The 15,381-nt window shown below is 41.3% G+C and overlaps 1 protein-coding gene across 1 annotated transcript in view; it reads right to left on the bottom strand.

Moving 5' to 3' along the window:
• RADX (RPA1 related single stranded DNA binding protein, X-linked) overlaps positions 1 to 15,381 on the bottom strand; it is a 46,704-nt gene that overhangs the window by 23,866 nt on the left and 7,457 nt on the right. Inside the window, exons 2-3 of the mRNA XM_063431960.1 lie at positions 11,990 to 12,132; positions 11,408 to 11,600 (exon numbers count right to left, since the gene is read on the bottom strand). Of these exons, the coding sequence (XP_063288030.1) occupies positions 11,408 to 11,600; positions 11,990 to 12,132 (336 nt within the window). The remainder of the gene's footprint in view (positions 1 to 11,407; positions 11,601 to 11,989; positions 12,133 to 15,381) is intronic.

Below are 15,381 nucleotides of genomic sequence, written 5' to 3'. Positions count from 1 at the left end.
CTTTTATGAATTGATTTGGAACAATTTGGCAGTCAAGCTGACAGCCAGTAGGGCTACCTGGTTCGCTCTGCTTTGTACACTCATTCAACAGGAAGCTAAAATCTTCCATATGGAAGTATCAGTCAATGTTTTCCTATGAGAAGCATTCTGTTGGGCGATTGGTGCATTTGATCGGCACATTGTACGTGCCATGTTTGCTCCAATTTTCCCAAAAGAAAAATATTATTTGAACAAACATATTAAGCAGTTTAAGTCAAAGCTATAGTACCAAGTTCAAGCAGTTAAAATCATGGAAAGGTGAATTATATGCATTTAATAATATTCAATAAGCAGCACGTACACGGCCAAATCTAAAATTGTAATATCTGCCTCCAACAGTCAGAGAAACAATTATATATCTGAGCGCTATTAGAAAATGTATATGGCAGATGAAATACGAAAAAAAAAAAAAAAACATTAAAGACAACTACAGTTATTAAGGCTGTTCTGTAAAGCATATATATTTTCCCATTAATAAATAATTCAAGAGCAGAAGACTTATCCACAATACTACAGCGATAACAGAAAATATGAATTCATCCACTTAAAGGTCATAGATCATATTAGCTGCATTGGCGTCTCACCCTGGCGGTTTCCAGTCAGCCCAATCCTAGTAATAAGGCCCTTGACTCATCCATCAGCCTCTGACAAGTAATTTGCTTAGTTCATGCAGGGAAACAGAAACAAATCCTATCTACTTGTCAACATGAGATAGTTCAAGAACAGAAGATGGAGTCCAAATCGGAGTTTAAACGCTAGATGTAGCAGGGTAAGCAAGGCTTGAAATACATGCTGCCTGGAGATTTCGGTTTTGATGTACTGTGGCAATCATTTTGGTTTTGCAATTTAAAATGGGAGTGATGTTGTACAAAAAAATAAATCATGATCATAATTAATTGACCAGGTTTTACTGTTGTAAATATGTCATTAAAATGTATTTTCCATTATTGTTTGTTCTTGAAGGGTCATACCAAGCAACAATAGGGCATGATTCTAATTGAATCGTGTGGCGATATTAACCTCGCCACTTGTGCCTGGAGACAGGGCCGGCCTTAGGGGTGTGCGAGCTGTGCGGCCGCACAGGGCGCCATGGAGCAGGGGGCGCCGTGCGGCCGCACAGGGATTTAAAAAAAAATATATATATTTTTTTTTTTTTAAATTTGCAGCGGGGGCGGTGCTTACCGTGTGGCGGGGGCGGAGCTAAAAGCGCAGGAAAACTGCTGCAGGGGAAGCAGGAAGGAATCCCTGCTTCACCACCAAACAGTCACCAGGAGCTGCACTGCCTCCACAATGAACTCCACAGGTAACTGTGGGATTGTCAGGTGAGTGTGACTCTCTGCCTGTGTGTATTATTGTCTGTGTGTGTGTGTGTATGACTGTCTGCCTCTGTGTGTCTGTGTGTATTACTGTCTGTGTGTGTGTGTGTATGACTGTCTGCCTCTGTGTGTGTGATTGTGTGTATGACTGCTTCTGTGTGTATGGCTGTCTGCCTCTGTGTATATGGCTGTCTGCCTCTGTGTGTCTGTGTGTATTACTGTCTGTGTCTGTGTGTATAACTGACTGTCTGCCTGTGTGTGTCTGTGTGTGTTTGTGAGACTGTCTGCCTTTGTGTGTGTGTGTGTGTGTATGACTGTCTGCCTGTGTGTGTGTGTGGATGTCTTCCTGTGTGTGTGTGTGTATGGCCGTCTGACTCTGTGTGTGTGTGTGTGTGTGTCACATACAACCAATACACGCATATCACACACTGTTAATACACCCATTACAAATATCACACATAGCATACATATCACACACAGTCATCACACCTACTATCACATACACAGACAACACAAACATTAGAGCATACATGGATGATGGGGGGGGGGGGCGCAGTGAAGATTTTTCGCACAGGGCGTCTAAATGCCTAAGGCCGGCCCTGCCTGGAGAGGACTACTTGCCAGCCTCTTGCCATGTGATTATGGTCCCTGGGAGGTTTGGCCCTTTAAATACAAGATTTGGGCATAATGGATTTGTGTTGTGCTGCTGCTGGCTCTTTAACCCCTTAAGGACACATGACAGAAATATTCCGTCACGCTTCCCTTTTATTCCATAAGTTGTGTCCTTAAGGGGTTAAGAACCATCTGGGGTTAAGAAGACTATGGCCCCTGGAAGATATTGCCTGTTAAAGACTATTTTAGCAGTTTGGATTTTAAAAGACTTGCTGCCCCTTTAAATCGTATTGGAGCAGTTCTGCAGCTTTAAATTGGCACTTCGGATGCAGCTTTAGTGCCGAAGTGGCCGCCATTCGACAAACGAACACGTGGCGGCGGCCATCTTTGTTCATTCAAACGAGGTCAGCGGTATGTGTAGCCAAATCCATGGAACTGAAATCGGCTACACATTTCAACAAACACCGCTGACCCTTACCTTCTCCTACACTCCGTTTTCAGCTGCAGAGACTAAGTTCCGTTCGGCAGTTTAAACTCACTGCTATACTAAGCTAAATGCGCAAACGGCCCCGTTCGTGCATTCGAATGGGACTTAGTCATTTTTCTGTGTCGGTCATAAAGGACTCCCAGCTAATTTTTTATCTACTGGGGGGATTTGTATGATTTTTGGTTATGTTTATATTTAAAGTATGCTGATTCAGAATATGTTTTATGTGAATACGATGCATATTTTTAAAGTTACAGTATATGTATAAAAAGTTTATTTTTCCTGCCTGTGATAAATTACATTAACCCATTGTGTTCTGTAATTATATCAGAGGCAGAGGGGAGGGATTGTATGTTGGTGCTGGGTGTGTTTTACGGTTTTCCTGTAAATGATTGGTTGTACTGTGTCCCACCCTGTGGGATATCCCCTTGCATGGGGACTTGCATTGATCATCTTATATCTTCATGAAGTTTCGGCTCATGTTTGAGGGATTGGAGAACTACACTCTGGGGATTGCTATAATCACTATACTCCCCAGGGTATGATCACTAAGTTCTGCTAAGAGCTTGTTCCTGTTCCTGCTCTCTGGGGAAAGAGAGGTTCATCCACTGGAAGCTGGACCCTGGCCTTGGGTCCAGGGTGGGTGGAGACGGCGAGACCCCGGCGCAGTTGCATCGCTGGAAGTGAGGTCTGCAGTGCTGATAGTGTCGGTTGGAGTGCTTGGAGTCCTCAGCGAGCACTAGGAGCATCGATTGGTGGAGGTACTCAGTCGGAGTGCTAGCGGTCCGTCACAAATCAAAAAAGGGTTACAGAAACCCTTTAATGAAGCAATTTTGGAAAAGTTTATAAAAAATCATCCTTGGCTTCTAAAAGGTTGTGAATTGATTACATTAATTTGTCAAAACTGAAGTTAGTCACAGTTTTAGCCTGCAATTTTTATGTAATCATCTAACTATTGCAGATTAATAATTGACTTTGTGAATAACTCTATCAGGGCTAATTGTCACTATTCTACATCTTCATTTCCATACAGGATCACGCATATCAAGAACACAGATCCGACCAGAACTAAAGCCCCGTATATAGAACCTAATTTCCTGAGAGGAGTCCTTGGCTTAACTATACTACTACTGTTTAAAACGTCTAGAACTCCAGGTTTATTTTGTAAATTCAGTATTATGTAAATTATGCTTTTGATCTGATTAGAACTTGCATGTGTTTCCAAAACGGTTGTCTCTTCACGGGACTATAGTCACCAAAACAACTTTAACTAAATGGAGCCGTTTTTGTGTATAGATCATACCACTGAAGTTACACTGCTCAATTTGCTGCCATTTAAGAGTTAAATCACTTTTGCGTCCATCCATGCAGCACTAGCCACACTGCCCCTGGCTTTGACTAACACAGTCTGCATGAAAACTAAATTTTTCAATCAGATGTAACTTACTTTAAAAGTTTTTATCTCTTGCTCTGTTAATTACATACAGGAGGCTCCTGCAGGGTCTTGCAAGCTATTAACAGGAGATAAGAAATGCTAAATTAAACAGAATGTGCAATAAAGTGTAAACATTAGATGATTCTTTCCAGGAAGTGTTTAGGAAGGCTATGTAAGTCACATTGCAGGGAGGTGTGCCTAGACTGCATAAACAAAATTACTTCACACATAAAAGGCAGAGAATTGAGCAGTGAGACTGCAGGGGCATGATCTATACACCAAAACTGCTTCATTAAGCTAAAGTTGTTTTGGTGCCTAAAGTGGCCCTTTAAAGAAAAGGCATTGAAGAGACAACCAATTCGGAAACACATGTAAGTCTTAATCGAATAAAAAGCACTATTTACATAATTCTGAAGTTACAGAATAAACCTAAGATTTGATTTCTAGATCAAGTTTCAGATAAAACCCCTATCAACATAGAACTCTTTAAAAGAATTATGATAATTGATTTTGGCTTGATAGGAGTTACTAGCAGGCAGTTAAAACTCAAGAGCTCTGAACAAGAAGGAAAACAAAAATGCTGCGTGGGAGAACGCTCACTAAGCCGAGAAAGAAAATGTCTGACTCACATAGTAAGTATTCAGCAAAGAAGGCAGAACAGATAGAGGAAGTGTGGAGTGTATTATAAAGATATGACTATGGTCTAAAATGCTGGGATAAAATCATGTCCTGTCTTTTTGAAGAAATCAAGTGTTGGTCTTAACCTAAACTATCGAACTGTCAGAAAAGTTGCCACAAAAGGCCCTTTCAACGCCACCGTAAGAAATACTGGAGCATACCTTAACCTTACAGCACAGCACAGAGTTATTGAGGAACCAAAACTGGGCAATGGAGTTTATGGGCACTAGACAAATTATTCATGGAATTTACTTGCCTGCTCCGCTATGTGGGCAAAGACCCGGTTGTATTTTTTATTTTAAATAGTTTTGAAGTTCTGAAACATGTCATAAGAAGAGAACACTAAACAGGGGCACACCCAAACTGCATGCCAGCGGCAGGGAAATAGCCACCTAAAGTGTCTACTTTCCATCTACTCCACATCTTGGTACTTCATACAATTAAACTTCACTTCAGAGATAAACTCTATTAATCTCAACACTATATAACCAACAAACCAAATAAAACCCTTAAATCATGCTTTACTATTTATGTAGATGGCTGTAAAAAAAATAAATAAATTGAAGAATTGTTCTGTGAATTAAATTTCAGATAAAAATTAGCTACGGGAGTAAATATCTATACAGTGATACATGCCAACTACCTCAGAGTGTAAAGTCCCTTTGTGAACCATCCTACCACTGCACTCCCTATTTTATAACAATATCAAACATTTCTTTACTCCATAGTAGGGGAACATTCCTCTCCCATGATGCATTGTTTAATATAAAATATATAAACCAGGGGTCTCCAATAACCAACTAGGCTGACATTTCTGTCCCCCTAAATACTGTAATGTGGCCTGAACCCACCTATCCGAGAAAAGAGGAGGTATACACTCCATATTCCAGATTGGTGGTGGCCTGGTCCGAATTTGAACCACAGTCATACCCTTATTTTGCCAGGTTTAAAGGGGCTGGTAAGCTGGGGAGCAGTGTCTGCCTGCACTGAACCTCCTGCCAGTTTCACTTCTAGAGTTTCATTATTCTGCAGTTGCATGCTGGAACTTCAATGAAGACGTTGGCTGGTGCACACAGTGTAGACAAGCAGTCTATATGGAGAACTTGGAGTGTATATTGTGTATGAAGATATGTATGTGTGTTGGAGTGTGAAGTTATATGTTTGGGTGTATTGGAGAGGGTAGCTGTATATGTAAGGGTGTAAAGATTTGTGTGTATTTGCGCATCTAGCAGTACAGCACTTCTGCCCTCATATGAGAAGATGGATTGGCAAGTGGCCCCGAGGTAAGGTGACTTAATGATCTCTTATCTAAATTATTAGTAATTTAGACTGGTCTTCTATTGCAATACTGGACATACCTGGCACATAGTTGCCTAAATCTTCCAATTCACTACAATTGTGTTTTTAGTGAATAAATCCCATACCCTCCTCTAGGCTGCTCCTAGTCATGACCAACATTTAGATTGTTTTCTTTGGTTAATCCTGACCCCTTATCCAGCATTTATGTGCCTGTTCTGTACCAAATCTGCAGCGGTTCGTTGTTAAAGTCAATCAAGTATAACCCTTGGATCATAACAAAAATTACAAGAGAATTTCTAAAAATGGCTTAGTCACCCTACATGGCATTACTTTTTATTTGGCTGTGATACTAGTAAAAGTACATAGTAACTAGAGAGGAATTAGAGTTGCCATGCAATTGTGATTATCTTCAATTGAGCATTTGCACACAGGCAGCGCTTCTCTCATTGATTTTAATGGGAGAGCTGGCAAAGGCCCGAGATATCTCAGAGGGATATTCAGCGGCATAGACTTTATGAGTTAATTTACTCATTTACTTAATGAGAAAAAAAGTTGAATAAAATTAATGGGGAACCCTACCCAAAAGTGCAAACACACACATATACACATATATATTTGTGCTCGGAATTTCTAATACGTAAATAGAATGTAGAAGGAGAAGCAAAGTTGGTTGAGGTGTGCCGAAACCAACGTACGAGTAGGCCTGTAAAAAGAGGGCCTACAAAGGTGAAAGGTATATAAAGAAGGGTGTAGGTGGGTGGGGACAAACAGCTTGAACGACAAAGGTAAGTAGGGAGGTAGGGGTTTAAATAGGGTCATAACTCCTCCCACAAATTCAGGCCAAATGGCCTTCCGACTTGTGCTCGGAATTTCTAATACGTAAATAGAATGTAGAAGGAGAAGCAAAGTTGGTTAAGGTGTACCCAAACTAACGTACGAGTAGGCCTGTAAAAAGAGGGCAAAAAGGATTCGAAGTAAACACACTTTATTGCAAGTTTAAACAGTGAGATTTCTGAAGGCTTGTCTGAGCTCCCTCTCTGGTCGAGGAATATAAGTGTTGTATATTGAGGATTTCCAGCATCCCAGTCTCTTAATGATGTGTACCTGGGTGTTAGTGCTTGATGATGCTGCGCCTATGCGGAATGAGTGACCAGAGAAGGAAGCTGGGTTGTAGCCCAACCCTGATAGTAGGGTTCTGACGTGTGAATGAATTTAGCTGTGGTGAGTGGGTGCCCTTGGAGTAGTAGTAGTGGAGTGTCTGGTGAGTGCGTGTTGTGAGACAACAGGAGCAAATCCAAAATATTAACTGGACACCAAAACTTCTCGATAGGGAAGAGAGGAATGATAGTAGGATAGGCAGAGTGATTAGTTTTCAGTAGAAGGTAAGGAGAGTATGTAGTGGTCATCTACTTTCTTTAAGTGAGAAAGTTTAAGACATAGAGCGGTATCTCCTTGACGTAGGACGGTGAACTCCCTAGGTCTGAGGAAACCGTAGAAAGCCAAAAAGTTGGCAGCTTTAATTTCCAGATTTGTATTATGATCAAACGGGGATTTGTCTAATAGATCACTAAGAAGCATGAATATTGGACCGTCTATCGGCAATCTAGTAGTACCAGGGGGAACTGTGACCTTATAAATACCTTTGAGGGGGGGCGGGGCCTGACAGCCAAGATGGCCGGACGTGTCCTCTGAGGGCTCCTGCACCTGTGGGCACACAAACGTCCAAAATACCTGATATATCGAAGCCCACAACACAAGCTGTCTGGATATCGATCCGGGACTCCAAGCGGAGCAGATTGGTACCACTCCGGTACCGAACCGCCACAGTGAAGCCCGAACCGGCCATGCGGCCTAATACTGAGCGGGGCCTAGAGCATGGAGGAGGCGGCCGATCCCCCGGCTCGGGGCCCGCTCACAAGCGAGAGGAAAGCGAAGCCCTGCTACCCCCCCTTCGGACCGGCGGGGGTTATCCCGGTCCAGCCTGGGGACGACAACCCCTGCGAAACCGCAAAAGCAAGCGACGACCACACAGGACCCACGAGGTCCAAACAAGATGGCGACAACGAAGCAGCCGGAGACGAAGCTCACAACACACAAGCCCCCCGGAAACATAACAGAGTTCTGCGGCAGACTCATGGCTTACCTCTGCACACAGTTCCACACCCGGGGACAAGCCTTTAGGTGGGCAAGGAGCGAGGCAGCAGCTTGGATCCGCCCGACGACCAGACGGCGCATGAGCTTGATCCCTCCTCGGGCCTCCAAAAAGGCGCCGGGTAGGAAACGCCGGCACCTCACGAGGCGGGAACAGCAGTCAAGCCCATTGAGCACTGGCACTCGCTCCCGACTAAGCCAGGGCGAGAGCCGCAAACAAGGCCAGCCAGAAGACCATCGGGTAGTACCGGACTCCTCAAGCCAGCGGCAGACCTTGCCGCGAACCTGGACACACGTCGTCCGCAACAGAGGACACCAAGCAGCTGAAGGGACTGGTACTACAGAGCGAAATGAGCGGAGAGCTATACCACGACCTGCCGGGGGGAGACCCCCACGAGGACAGAGACTAACCATATACACACTGGCATGGCGATTCCCAGCCCTGGGAGTGGGCTGAAGAGACACTAGCCGACCAGCACAAGCCCAAACACCAAGAGACTTACTCATTTATCCTGCCTGTGCTATTGTCGGTAATGTTAACAAGGAGAGCCCCGGCAGTGCACCCCCAAGCAGATCCCAGCCATATGTTTTAAGTGTTATGTTTTTCAGTTTGCTTAACCTTCAGTAGTCATGTAAAATTTACAATGGCATAGCCGGTCGAGACCTCCCCAGCTTTTATCCTATCCTTATTGTCAGTTAACCTAATCTGCTGTCTCATCACGATATACTATTTCCTGACATACGCTTTCTTTGTTTTCCTCACTATACATCACAATTGTACCTAGCATGTTCCAACGCAATACAAAAAAATAATGTGCAGTTTTTACGTGCCTATATGAATAATCTGTTGACTAATCTATGCGTGCTGTTGTGGCACTTTTGCTATACTTGTAATTTTTCTTGCACAGTAAAAATAAAGAATTTAAAATATAAATACCTTTGAGGATTTTCTTGATAGGGTAGGAAGATAGAAAAGGGTAGGCAGTGAGGATGTGGTGGTGTACCCCGGGAAAGTAGAGTTGTTTTTTTTTTTGTTGTTTTTATTTTTGACAATTTTTATTTTTTGTTTTCTTCGACTTTAGTCGTGGGGTGGGAGGGGTACAGAACAAAAAAAGCGGGGGGGGGGGGGGGGGAAGGGGAGGTAGCATTGAAGATCAATACGTACAAGTTTCAGGTCAGTAACATTTAGATGCGGTAAAGTAGAGTTTAATAGCATTGTGTGAAAGGTGTAGGTGACAGAAAGAGGCAAAAGCCACCATAGTTTTAATGGAAAAGTCTCCTTGTAAGTAAAACTCAGCTGTGAACTTGTTAAAAATAGTCAGTACAGCCCTGGCATAAGTGATCGTGCTGTTGGGTGACAGTGCTTGATGCGCGAGTGCTTTTGCGTAGAGTAATAGTCCGCTTAAACCAGGATTAGCCAGAGGAACAGTGGTATCCTGGAGTATGGAGGTGGGCCGGAGGGAGTGCCTGGCCGGAGACCTGTAATTGAGAGCGTGAAAGAACGTCAGCAGCTGAATTATGAACACCAAGGATGTGAAACATTGGATGTTTCTTTGAAGACTATGAAGGCATCTAACTTAGTTGGCCGGTGGATACAAACCAGTAGCTGCGCAAAATGGTTACAGACCCTGCGCGTCCAGCTGTGTCTGTGAATTTGTGAGTATATGGTATACCTGTCTTGCTTATCCATGACTTCATACCCGCTGAAATAGTAGATTGCCTGGCAGACGATTTTGCATTTTACGAAGAGAAACTACTCGGCGGGTATGAGAGAATTGATGCTGCGAATGGAGGAAGAAATGAGATGCGAAAAGGTCAATAATAAACGTTTAATTAATTGGAGTGAAAGTAAATAGCTACTCCCGATGGGGTAGGTTCGTTTAGGATGAGCAAGAGCTGAACATGATGCCAGCGTATAAATCGTGGACAGAAAGTGTTCCACCGTACGTAATGCAGTAGATGTGGGTAACAAAAAAAGGGAGTTTAGGTCATATGATTGTACCTGAGGGGAAGGTCGCAAGTCCCGTGTGAGAACCTTTATGAGAGAACCCATCAACAGATAAATCCCGGTCGCCTAGCTGGGTGTGAGTGCGAGTAGAAAACCAGCTTATTTGTTGGGTGACAGCCGGGCCGGGCACATGGTCTTGGTGTGGGCATTGAAGCAATTGGAGATTTGCAACAACCTGCATGCGCTGTAACTGCATGCCCCCATATTGAAGTTATTGCACACCTGCGCCTTGCCCAGAAATTTGATGGTCTGCCCAGCTTGTCTCTTTGTCCGCCTTCCTGTCTCGTGAGTGTGGGAAAGGAGTGGTGGGAAGTGGAAGTGGAAGGGTCTGCGTCGCAAGGGCACAAGTCAGTGGAGTGAGAAGTGGAACTAGATGAGGAACAGGACGAGGGACTCAAACCAGCAAAATGACGGCAAAGCAGCTCGGTATCCATCTGGCACCAATCGATTTCAATGTTGAACTGTGCCAGATGAGTAGCTGCCATGGCTGAAACTGATTTGTGGTAGTCGTAAAATGAGGGTCCCCCGTAATTGATGCCCAAATCAACCACCTTGTGCATGTATAAGTCGAGCTCTTCTCTCCTATTTGGGTACACCGTGCAGATAACGTCGCGATAAATGCCAAATGCGATGACAAACTGGGGAATGGTACGTTTTTTTATTAAGTCGTGGATCTCTGGATCTTAATACTACTGAAATGTCCCTGTAGTTATACGCTCTGTTTTCTAGAACATCTTGGGAGGCTATGAGAAGAGACATTAGATTAACAGCCTTTCCATCAAGAATATCCTTCATGATGGAAGCAGGGACAGAGTGGGCTGGTGAGGCACATAGGGTAGTGGGAGTGGTGTAAAAGTGTTGAACGTATGGATAGGTGTGTATCAGAGATACTGTAACATAAGAACCTGTGTAAGCTGAGGGACCTGAACGTTGGTCCATAAATTAGATACAAGCCCCTGGGTTCCCACAGATGTAAAAGCAAAGTGAGGCCTTAAAGAGAATGTAATCGTAGTAAGATTAATGATACCTGCTACTGAAATGCACACTTCCTTAGTGTTTTTTCAGCCTTGGTGCTTCCAGCATAAGGTTTATATGCAAAGTAGAAGAGGTGCACTCGTAGGACTTTTTCAAAAGTGTAATTTATTTTCTCAGTGTAATAAAGAGTGAGATAGATAGATCTACATATCTACAATATTTATGGCCCAGTGACATAATATATACATTAATATATGTTTAAGAAGTTAAAAAGCATGCAATGATGGAAAGGTTAAATAGCCTTGAGGACGTATGGTTAGTACATGTCTCTGATAAGTGACCCCCCCCCAAAAAACAAATATTCTAAAAAAATTTATAGATTGTGTTCTTCACACAATATACTTTACCAAGAGAAGGCAGTCTCTTCACCTGCAAATTTCCTGGGGTTGGGAGTGTCCTTTTAGAATAACTTTTTTTAACTGCATATTGCTGAATCAGGATTACTCTGCCAACCTGAAGTGTATTAAACCATTCAGGACACAGTGAATTCCACAACACTAGTGACATCATTCCGGAGTGATCAGCGACCTCAAAATAGGCCTGACAACAAAGAACAGAAAAAAAAAATCATAACCACAATTTCCTGCTACAGGAACCAGTGAGATTACGGGGGAGAAAAACGGAATTAAAGAGGAAAAAAAAGAAAAGAAAAAAAAAAGAAGTTTACCTTTTCAATTAAATATTAAACAAAGTGTTAGGGACCCATCGGAAAAGATATTGAAAAGAATGGTTTTCCAGTCACCCAGTCCCTGACTGTTTCACTTATTTATCACGCAGCCAACTGCAAAACTTGCTGATATGTGACAGGACTGCAATACTAAAACACCGTAATGCAATAAATGTATATATTTGACTACTTGTAGCTTACCAAGTGTACTTATTCACATTGTTTTATATCTAACCTATTTTAACTTTATCTTATTAATTACCTGGTAAGGAATGTCAGTTTTTTTGTCAGGTTTCCCAAAGAATCTGAGTCTGGATTTGTGCATGATTCGTACCAGCAAAGGAGGTAAAGCAGTTTTGCATCTCCAAATATTTTCCAGGTGTTGCAATGAACATATCTTGGACACTGTGTGAGAAAAAAAACAAACAAAAAAAAAAAAAAAACAGATCACGGCTACATTTTCTATATTTCCACATCAGCAAAAAAAAAAAAAGTTAGCAAAACTTCACATGTCACACACTTATCTCACTTGTGACAGTTCCTCTGACTTTGAAAGGGGGATCGTAAAAAAAAAAAAAAAAAAGTCATACCTAACTGCAGAATTCTATTTTGTTTCCATTTACTGATGCACAAATCAAAATGTACTTTTGATTCTGATATATTTTCAAAATGCTACCTTACATTCAAGAAATAAACACATATGAGCTGCATCTTATCAATGCTACACTGTAAGAGGAAGACTTGGTTTTATTATCACAACATATAAAGTAGATTACAAACTTCCCTGATGAAAACTTTATCAACCCATTTTCATGTGTAATCTATTGTAATAAAACAAAAACTGATCTTAACATATTAAAATTACACAATATACATGGCACAGAAAACTAGATTATAAATGATATACCAGTGAGAGCAGCAATCTTAAAAAGATCACTAATGGCACCCGGACCACATAATTTCACGGGAGCATTGGGTGCAGAGATCCTTTAATTTGAACACTGCAATGTAAAGCATTGCCATTTAGCAGATTTGGCATTGTGTACATTGCGTGGTTAAATACGTCTAACAGTCATTAAAAAGAAGGCTGATAAGTGTGCTCCCGAAGTTATTGGAGGGCTTTTCCTCAAGAATCTAAACAGAAGGAGAGAGAAATAAAAGAGATTATAGACAGCCACTCTGGCGGTTCTTCCAATGATGGACAATTTTTCAAGTGGAAAAAAAAAGAGCTTTGGTGATTGGGGTGTTTATGTACATTACCTAACATTCCTATTTGTGGAATCATGGGTGACATGCATAAAGAGTGACCAATCAGAGGGTGGACTGCAAATACCCAATGTAACATCACAGCATCACTCAACTGCCCTGCTCAGCCACTAACCCAGTTCCAAGTTCGAGAATTGTCCTTCTAAAAAGTAATCTTTGCATTCTCAACCTGATCTGCTATAAATTAAAGGGACACTGTTGTCACCAAAACAGCATTATCTTAATGAAGCAGTTTAGGTGTATAGATCATGCCCCTGCAGTCTCACTGCTCAATTCTATGCCATTTAGGAGTTAAATCACTTTCACTTATACAGCCCTAGCCACGCCTACCTGTATGTGACTTACACAGCCGCGCAATACACTTCCTGTAAAGTATCATCTAACGTTTACACTTCCTTTGTTGTGTATTTTGTTTTATTTAGCATATCTTATCTCCTGCTGTTCATAGCCATCTACACCCTGCAGCAGCCTCCTGTGTGTGATCAAAGTTCAATTTACAGGGCAGGAGATAAAACCATTTAAAGTAAGTTGCATCTGATTGAAAATTAAACCATTTTGTTTTCATGTAGGCTGTCGGTCACAGCCATTGGAGGTGTGGCTAGGGCTGCATAAACTGAATCAAAAGTGATTTAACTCCTAAATGGCAGTGAATTAAACAGTGAAACTTCAGAGGCAAAATCTATACATTAAAACTGCGTCATTAAGCCAAAATTGTTTTCTGGATGATATAGCTATATAGTACCTTTAAATTGAGGTTTAACTAGAAAAAAAAAATTACAATTTTATGAACGTCTAGTTAACAACTATATGCAATGCCTGTCTGTCACACGTATTTGAATAAAAACGAAGTTCACTCAACGACCCTGTTTGTGCTTAGTCTGTCCCTGCTTGAAATGGCAAATTTTAAATGTTATTATACAACTGTGCAAATCAGATACAGATCTGCAAAACCAATGTAGGATATGGGTCTTTTTAAAATTGAACGGTTTTACTTTCAGTTCTCACACAACAGTTATTTACCAGGAACATTTGACTAGTTAAAGAGGAATGATGCTTGGAATAACTGGTTAGTAACACTAGAAATATGTTATAATTTTTCATTTATTTTAAAATAGGAATATAACAGTGGAAGAAAGGATGTCAGCATTAACATTTGTCTTAGATGCTTTACGGTACAGAACCTAATCAAATATGTTAAAACTATTTCACAGGAACTTCAATGGGAGAAGTGACCGTTACAAAATGCGGATATTCAAGTGAGATAATAGGGTGCATCATTCAAAAATTCTAAATAAGTCCTAACCCTAGTACACACCCATAACAATCGAAGCACGGTTAACTATAGCTAGCAGGATTGGGATAATATTTGAATAAGTACTATTCATGTGAAATGGTGATTTATTAACATTTATATTTTTAAATTACTATTACAGACTTTGTTAATGCCGTTTAACATATATCTGTTAAGAGATATCCTTGATTAAAAAATGTGGATAACCAAGGAAAATGTAATATTAAAAGTGCAGCTGGTTATGGATTTTATTATTGTCTTAATATCTGATTTATTTACTATTAATCATCAGCTTCCTGGACTATTCAGTGAGGGAAAAAAAAGGTATTTTATCCCCTGCTAATTTTGAACATTTGCCCACTGACAAAGAAATGATCAGTCTATAATTCTAAAAAAGAGAAAACAAAAATTATAAAAAAAAGGTATAAAGCAATATGTATTTAGAGAATTGCAAGCTATAATAAAAAAACAAAACAAAAAAAAAAAACACACCCGGTCTGTGTAGTCATGACCCTATAGGGTTAATTCCCATGTCCATATCAGAAATAAAAAAAAATAAAAAAAATCAGATAGTGGTCTCAATATAGTTCCTGATTAGGTAAAAAGAGCTTTATTGGTATGGCTCCAATGAAATATATAAACCAGGAGTATTAGAGTTAATATCTGAGTATATTATTTAGATGAGTCTGAGTAATCCTAACGATCAGCTTCCAGTCCTATTTATGGTCTGTCACAGTTTATCCACACTGATTATTTTCTCTACAAAAAAGTAATAAATGGATTATTCTAACTGTATTTTGAATATATATAAAAAATGTAATTCTCTATGTATGTCGCCTTAGTGACCGTGGATGTACTGGGTACGTCAGACAAAAAACAATCGTTAAGGACCGCAGACGTATGTAGTATGTCCGTGGCAAATAGGAGCCCTGGACTTACCTGGACCTGCGATCCGCAGCGATCACGGTCAGGGGGAACTGCCGGAGATCCCAGCAGTCCCCCTGCAGCAGCTCCGGCCAGCCCGGCCCATGTGATCACATCGCCGCAATAGGACTTTAGGAGCTGCCAGCAGTGGGACTGTCTGAGCTGTCAGACAG

The sequence above is a fragment of the Pelobates fuscus genome, chromosome 9 (assembly GCF_036172605.1).
Source record: "Pelobates fuscus isolate aPelFus1 chromosome 9, aPelFus1.pri, whole genome shotgun sequence".
Lineage (NCBI taxonomy): Eukaryota > Metazoa > Chordata > Amphibia > Anura > Pelobatidae > Pelobates > Pelobates fuscus.
The sequence above is the reverse complement of the archived record's forward strand: the minus strand, read 5'-3'. Positions and strand labels throughout refer to the sequence as shown.